This window comes from Oncorhynchus nerka, unplaced genomic scaffold (genome assembly GCF_034236695.1).
Source record: "Oncorhynchus nerka isolate Pitt River unplaced genomic scaffold, Oner_Uvic_2.0 unplaced_scaffold_1140, whole genome shotgun sequence".
Lineage (NCBI taxonomy): Eukaryota > Metazoa > Chordata > Actinopteri > Salmoniformes > Salmonidae > Oncorhynchus > Oncorhynchus nerka.
Genome location: NW_027040186.1, coordinates 6,329 through 15,000, shown reverse-complemented (window position 1 = coordinate 15,000; position 8,672 = coordinate 6,329). Strand labels below are relative to the sequence as shown.

General features: G+C 49.6%; 1 protein-coding gene across 1 annotated transcript in view; it reads left to right on the top strand.

Moving 5' to 3' along the window:
• LOC115127671 (voltage-dependent calcium channel subunit alpha-2/delta-4-like) overlaps positions 1–6,625 on the top strand; it is a gene marked incomplete at its 3' end in the record, with an annotated part of 43,089 nt that extends 36,464 nt beyond the window's left edge. The window contains exons 9-10 of the mRNA XM_065016118.1: positions 2,555–2,668; positions 6,547–6,625. Of these exons, the coding sequence (XP_064872190.1) occupies positions 2,555–2,668; positions 6,547–6,625 (193 nt within the window). The remainder of the gene's footprint in view (positions 1–2,554; positions 2,669–6,546) is intronic.
• Positions 6,626–8,672: the final 2,047 nt, after the last annotated feature.

Genomic DNA, 8,672 nt, shown 5'->3' with positions numbered 1-8,672 from the left:
TATCCTGGGACAGACCCGGTCCAGGTGTGTCTGCATGGAGAGAGTCTCCTCCATGACTGGGGAAGAGGTGTATTTATCCTGGGACAGACCCGGTCCAGGTGTGTCTGCATGGAGAGAGTCTCCTCCATGAATGGGGAAGAGGTGTATTTATCCTGGGACAGACCCGGGCCCAGGTGTGTCTGCATGGAGAGAGTCTCCTCCATGAATGGGGAAGAGGTGTATTTATCCTGGGACAGACCCGGGCCCAGGTGTGTCTGCATGGAGAGAGTCTCCTCCATGAATGGGGAAGAGGTGTATTTATCCTGGGACAGACCCGGGCCCAGGTGTGTCTGCATGGAGAGAGTCTCCTCCATGACTGGGGAAGAGGTTTATTTATCCTGGGACAGACCCGGGCCCAGGTGTGTCTGTATGGAGAGAGTCTCCTCCATGAATGGGGAAGAGGTGTATTTATCCTGGGACGGACCCGGGCCCAGGTGTGTCTGTATGGAGAGAGTCTCCTCCATGACTGGGGAAGAGGTGTATTTATCCTGGGACAGACCCGGTCCAGGTGTGTCTGCATGGAGAGAGTCTCCTCCATGACTGGGGAAGAGGTGTATTTATCCTGGGACAGACCCGGTCCAGGTGTGTCTGCATGGAGAGAGTCTCCTCCATGAATAGGGAAGAGGTGTATTTATCCTGGGACAGACCCGGGCCCAGGTGTGTCTGCATGGAGAGAGTCTCCTCCATGAATGGGGAAGAGGTGTATTTATCCTGGGACAGACCCGGGCCCAGGTGTGTCTGCATGGAGAGAGTCTCCTCCATGAATGGGGAAGAGGTGTATTTATCCTGGGACAGACCCGGGCCCAGGTGTGTCTGCATGGAGAGAGTCTCCTCCATGACTGGGGAAGAGGTGTATTTATCCTGGGACAGACCCGGGCCCAGGTGTGTCTGCATGGAGAGAGTCTCCTCCATGAATGGGGAAGAGGTGTATTTATCCTGGGACAGACCCGGTCCAGGTGTGTCTGCATGGAGAGAGTCTCCTCCATGACTGGGGAAGAGGTGTATTTATCCTGGGACAGACCCGGTCCAGGTGTGTCTGCATGGAGAGAGTCTCCTCCATGAATAGGGAAGAGGTGTATTTATCCTGGGACAGACCCGGGCCCAGGTGTGTCTGCATGGAGAGAGTCTCCTCCATGAATGGGGAAGAGGTGTATTTATCCTGGGACAGACCCGGGCCCAGGTGTGTCTGCATGGAGAGAGTCTCCTCCATGAATGGGGAAGAGGTGTATTTATCCTGGGACAGACCCGGGCCCAGGTGTGTCTGCATGGAGAGAGTCTCCTCCATGACTGGGGAAGAGGTTTATTTATCCTGGGACAGACCCGGGCCCAGGTGTGTCTGTATGGAGAGAGTCTCCTCCATGAATGGGGAAGAGGTGTATTTATCCTGGGACGGACCCGGGCCCAGGTGTGTCTGTATGGAGAGAGTCTCCTCCATGACTGGGGAAGAGGTGTATTTATCCTGGGACAGACCCGGGCCCAGGTGTGTCTGCATGGAGAGAGTCTCCTCCATGAATGGGGAAGAGGTGTATTTATCCTGGGACAGACCCGGTCCAGGTGTGTCTGCATGGAGAGTCTCCTCCATGACTGGGGAAGAGGTGTATTTATCCTGGGACAGACCCGGTCCAGGTGTGTCTGCATGGAGAGAGTCTCCTCCATGAATAGGGAAGAGGTGTATTTATCCTGGGACAGACCCGGGCCCAGGTGTGTCTGCATGGAGAGAGTCTCCTCCATGAATGGGGAAGAGGTGTATTTATCCTGGGACAGACCCGGGCCCAGGTGTGTCTGCATGGAGAGAGTCTCCTCCATGAATGGGGAAGAGGTGTATTTATCCTGGGACAGACCCGGGCCCAGGTGTGTCTGCATGGAGAGAGTCTCCTCCATGACTGGGGAAGAGGTTTATTTATCCTGGGACAGACCCGGGCCCAGGTGTGTCTGTATGGAGAGAGTCTCCTCCATGAATGGGGAAGAGGTGTATTTATCCTGGGACGGACCCGGGCCCAGGTGTGTCTGTATGGAGAGAGTCTCCTCCATGAATGGGGAAGAGGTGTATTTATCCCGGGACACACCCGGGCCCAGGTGTGTCTGTATGGAGAGAGTCTCCTCCATGAATGGGGAAGAGGTGTATTTATCCCGGGACACACCCGGGCCCAGGTGTGTCTGTATGGAGAGAGTCTCCTCCATGAATGGGGAAGTGGTGTATTTATCCTGGGACACACCCGGTCCAGGTGTGTCTGCATGGAGAGAGTCTCCTCCATGAATGGGGAAGAGGTGTATTTATCCCGGGACACACCCGTGCCCAGGTGTGTCCCATGTCGCTGACGACCCTCCCGGCTCCGCCCACCGACATCCTAATAAGGAAGACGAGAGCAAAGAGAAAGAATACGGCAGACAGAGTGGGAGGGTCGTCACAATGTGTGCCTCTGTGTGTCTCTGTGTGTCTCTGTGTGTCTGTGTGTGTCTGTGTGTGTCTCTGTGTGTCTCTGTGTGTCTCTGTATGTCTCTGTGTGTCCTCTAGGCTGCATCGTTGGGTCAGGGCAGTCTGTGTAACCAGGCCATCATGCTGATCACTGACGGAGCCATGGAGGATTATGAGGAAGTGTTTCAGGAGTTCAACTGGCCAGAACGCAGGGTAACCAACGTTACACACACACACACACACACGCACGCACACACGTTGGTCTCAGAAACCTCTTTCTCTTTTGGAGGGATTATGAGACAAGGGAGGTATGACTAGGGAGGTATGACTAGGGAGGTATGACAAGGTGACACTAGGACAAGGGAGGTACGACAAGGGAGGTATGACTAGGTGACACTAAGACAAGGGAAGTATGACTAGGGAGGTATGACTAGTTGACACTAAGACAAGGGAGGTATGACTAGGGAGGTATGACTAGGGAGGTATGACTAGGTGACACTAAGACAAGGGAGGTATGACTAGGTGACACTAAGACAAGGGAGATATGACAAGGTGACACTAAGACAAGGGAGGTACGACGAGGGAGGTATGACTAGGTGACACTAAGACAAGGGAGGTATGACTAGGTGACACTAAGACAAGGGAGGTATGACTAGGTGACACTAAGACAAGGGAGGGATGACTAGGTGACACTAAGACAAGGGAGGTATGACTAGGTGACACTAAGACAAGGGAGGTATGACTAGGTGACACTAAGACTAGGGAGGTATGACTAGGTGACACTAAGACAAGGGAGGTATGACTAGGTGACACTAAGAGAAGGGAGGTATGACTAGGTGACACTAAGACAAGGGAGGTATGACTAGGTGACACTAAGACAAGGGAGGTATGACTAGGTGACACTAAGACTAGGGAGGTATGACTAGGTGACACTAAGACAAGGGAGGTATGACAAGGGAGGTATGACTAGGTGACACTAAGCCAAGGGAGGTATGACTAGGTGACACTAAGACTAGGGAGGTATGACTCGGTGACACTAAGACTAGGGAGGTATGACTAGGTGACACTAAGACTAGGGAGGTATGACTAGGGAGGTATGACTAGGGAGGTATGACTAGGTGACACTAAGACAAGGGAGGTATGACTAGGTGACACTAAGACAAGGGAGGGATGACTAGGTGACACTAAGACAAGGGAGGTATGACTAGGGAGGTATGACTAGGGAGGTATGACTAGGTGACACTAAGACAAGGGAGGTATGACTAGGTGACACTAAGACAAGGGAGGTATGACTAGGTGACACTAAGACAAGGGAGGGATGACTAGGTGACACTAAGACAAGGGAGGTATGACTAGGGAGGTATGACTAGGGAGGTATGACTAGGTGACACTAAGACAAGGGAGGTATGACTAGGTGACACTAAGACAAGGGAGGGATGACTAGGTGACACTAAGACAAGGGAGGTATGACTAGGTGACACTAAGACAAGGGAGGTATGACTAGGTGACACTAAGACAAGGGAGGTATGACTCGGTGACACTAAGACAAGGGAGGTATGACTAGGTGACACTAAGACTAGGGAGGTATGACTAGGGAGGTATGACTAGGTGACACTAAGACTAGGGAGGTATGACTAGGTAGGTATGACTAGGTGACACTAAGACTAGGGAGGTATGACTAGGGAGGTATGACTAGGTGAAACTAAGACAAGGGAGGTATGACTAGGTGACACTAAGACTAGGGAGGTATGACTAGGGAGGTATGACTAGGTGACACTAAGACTAGGGAGGTATGACTAGGTGACACTAAGACAAGGGAGGTATGACAAGGGAGGTATGACTAGGTGACACTAAGACAAGGGAGGTATGACTAGGTGACACTAAGACAAGGGAGGTATGACTAGGGAGGTATGACTAGGTGACACTAAGACAAGGGAGGTATGACTAGGGAGGTATGACTAGGTGACACTAAGACTAGGGAGGTATGACTAGGGAGGTATGACTAGGTGACACTAAGACTAGGGAGGCATGACTAGGGTGGTATGACTAGGTGACACTAAGACAAGGGAGGTATGACTAGGTGACACTAAGACAATGGAGGTATGACTAGGTGACACTAAGACAAGGGAGGTATGACTAGGGAGGTATGACTAGGGAGGTATGACTAGGTGACACTAAGACAAGGGAGGTATGACTCGGTGACACTAAGACAAGGGAGGTATGACTAGGGAGGTATGACTAGGTGACACTAAGACAAGGGAGGTATGACTAGGGAGGTATGACTAGGGAGGTATGACTAGGTGACACTAAGACAAGGGAGGTATGACAAGGGAGGTATGACTAGGTGACACTAGGACAAGGGAGGTATGACTAGGTGACACTAAGACAAGGGTGGTATGACTAGGTGACACTAGAACAAAGGAGGTATGACTAGGTGACACTGAGACAAGGGAGGTATGACTAGGTGACACTAAGACAAGGGAGGTATGACTAGACTAGGTGACACTAAGACAAGGGAGGTATGACAAAGACAAGTGACACACTAAGACAAGGGAGGTATGACTAGGTGACACTAAGACAAGGGAGGTATGACTAGGTGACACTAAGACAAGGGAGGTATGACTAGGTGACACTAAGACAAGGGAGGTATGACTAGGTGACACTAAGACAAGGGAGGTATGACTAGGTGACACTAAGACAAGGGAGGTATGACTAGGGAGGTATGACTAGGGAGGTATGACTAGGTGACACTAAGACAAGGGAGGTATGACAAGGGAGGTATGACTAGGTGACACTAGGACAAGGGAGGTATGACTAGGTGACACTAAGACAAGGGTGTTATGACTAGGTGACACTAGAACAAAGGAGGTATGACTAGGTGACACTGAGACAAGGGAGGTATGACTAGGTGACACTAAGACAAGGGAGGTATGACTAGGTGACACTAAGACAAGGGAGGTATGACTAGGTGACACTAAGACAAGGGAGGGATGACTAGGGAGGTATGACTAGGGAGGTATGACTAGGGAGATAAGACAAGGGAGGTATGACTAGGTGACACTAAGACAAGGGAGGTATGACTAGGTGACACTAAGACAAGGGAGGTATGACTAGGTGACACTAAGACAAGGGAGGTATGACTAGGTGACACTAAGACAAGGGAGGTATGACTAGGGAGGTATGACTAGGGAGGTATGACTAGGTGACACTAAGACAAGGGAGGTATGACTAGGTGACACTAAGACAAGGGAGGTATGACTAGGTGACACTAAGACAAGGGAGGTATGACTAGGTGACACTAAGACAAGGGAGGTATGACTAGGTGACACTAAGACAAGGGAGGTATGACTAGGGAGGTATGACTAGGGAGGTATGACTAGGGAGGTATGACTAGGGAGGTATGACTAGGTGACACTAAGACAAGGGAGGTATGACTAGGGAGGTATGACTAGGGAGGTATGACTAGGGAGGTATGACTAGGTGACACTAAGACTAGGGAGGTATGACTAGGTGACACTGAGACTAGGGAGGTATGACTAGGTGACACTGAGACTAGGGAGGTATGACTAGGTGACACTGAGACTAGGGAGGTATGACTAGGTGACACTGAGACTAGGGAGGTATGACTAGGGAGGTATGACTAGGGAGGTATGACTAGGTGACACTAAGACAAGGGAGGTATGACTAGGGAGGTATGACTAGGTGACACTAAGACAAGGGAGGTATGACTAGGGAGGTATGACTAGGGAGGTATGACTAGGGAGGTATGACTAGGGAGGTATGACTAGGTGACACTAAGACTAGGGAGGTATGACTAGGTGACACTGAGACTAGGGAGGTATGACTAGGTGACACTGAGACTAGGGAGGTATGACTAGGTGACACTGAGACTAGGGAGGTATGACTAGGGAGGTATGACTAGGGAGGTATGACTAGGGAGGTATGACTAGGGAGGTATGACTAGGTGACACTAAGACTAGGGAGGTATGACTAGGTGACACTAAGACAAGGGAGGTATGACTAGGTGACACTAAGACAAGGGAGGTATGACTAGGTGACACTGCCTGCTGAAAACAACTAGTCTTTTTCAGGTGCGTGTTTTTACTTACCTTATTGGTCGAGAGGTGACCTTCGCTGACACTGTGAAGTGGATTGCCTGCAACAATAAAGGTAATTCTCTAATGTGCCCCTACAACCCAGTGTATAGCAGTAACCCTGTTCTACAACCCACTGTATAGCAGTAACCCTGTTCTACAACCCTACAACCCACTGTATAGCAGTAACCCTGTTCTACACCCCTACAACCCACTGTATAGCAGTAACCCTGTTCTACAACCCACTGTATAGCAGTAACCCTGTTCTACAACCCTACAACCCACTGTATAGCAGTAACCCTGTTCTACAACCCACTGTATAGCAGTAACCCTGTTCTACACCCCTACAACCCACTGTATAGCAGTAACATTTACATTTACATTTAAGTCATTTAGCAGACGCTCTAACCCTGTTCTACACCCCTACAACCCACTGTATAGCAGTAACCCTGTTCTACAACCCTACAACCCACTGTATAGCAGTAACCCTGTTCTACAACCCACTGTATAGCAGTAACCCTGTTCTACACCCCTACAACCCACTGTATAGCAGTAACCCTGTTCTACAACCCACTGTACAGCAGTAACCCTGTTCTACACCCCTACAACCCACTGTATAGCAGTAACCCTGTTCTACAACCCACTGTATAGCAGTAACCCTGTTCTACACCCCTACAACCCACTGTATAGCAGTAACCCTGTTCTACAACCCACTGTACAGCAGTAACCCTGTTCTACACCCCTACAACCCACTGTATAGCAGTAACCCTGTTCTACAACCCACTGTATAGCAGTAACCCTGTTCTACAACCCACTGTATAGCAGTAACCCTGTTCTACAACCCACTGTATAGCAGTAACCCTGTTCTACAACCCACTGTATAGCAGTAACCCTGTTCTACAACCCACTGTATAGCAGTAACCCTTTTCTACAACCCACTGTATAGCAGTAACCCTGTTCTACACCCCTAGAACCCACTGTATAGCAGTAACCCTGTTCTACACCCCTACAACCCACTGTATAGCAGTAACCCTGTTCTACAACCCACTGTATAGCAGTAACCCTGTTCTACACCCCTACAACCCACTGTATAGCAGTAACCCTGTTCTACAACCCACTGTATAGCAGTAACACTGTTCTACAACCCACTGTATAGCAGTAACCCTGTTCTACACCCCTACAACCCACTGTATAGCAGTAACACTGTTCTACAACCCACTGTATAGCAGTAACCCTGTTCTACAACCCACTGTATAGCAGTAACCCTGTTCTACACCCCTACAACCCACTGTATAGCAGTAACCCTGTTCTACAACACTACAACCCACTGTATAGCAGTAACCCTGTTCTACAACCCACTGTATAGTAGTAACCCTGTTCTACAACCCACTGTATAGCAGTAACACTGTTATACAACCCACTGTATAGCAGTGACCCTGTTCTACAACCCACTGTATAGCAGTAACACTGTTCTACATCCCACTGTATAGCAGTAACCCTGTTCTACAACCCACTGTATAGCAGTAACACTGTTCTACAACCCACTGTATAGCAGTAACCCTGTTCTACAACCCACTGTATAGCAGTAACCCTGTTCTACAACCCACTGTATAGCAGTAACACTGTTCTACAACCCTACAACCCACTGTATAGCAGTAACACTGTTCTACAACCCACTGTATAGCAGTAACCGTGTTCTACAACCCACTGTATAGCAGTAACCCTGTTCTACAACCCTACAACCCACTGTATAGCAGTAACCCTGTTCTACACCCCTACAACCCACTGTATAGCAGTAACCCTGTTCTACAACCCACTGTACAGCAGTAACCCTGTTCTACACCCCTACAACCCACTGTATAGCAGTAACCCTGTTCTACAACCCACTGTATAGCAGTAACCCTGTTCTACACCCCTACAACCCACTGTATAGCAGTAACCCTGTTCTACAACCCACTGTACAGCAGTAACCCTGTTCTACAACCCACTGTATACACCCCTACAACCCACTGTATAGCAGTAACCCTGTTCTACAACCCACTGTATAGCAGTAACCCTGTTCTACAACCCACTGTATAGCAGTAACCCTGTTCTACAACCCACTGTATAGCAGTAACCCTGTT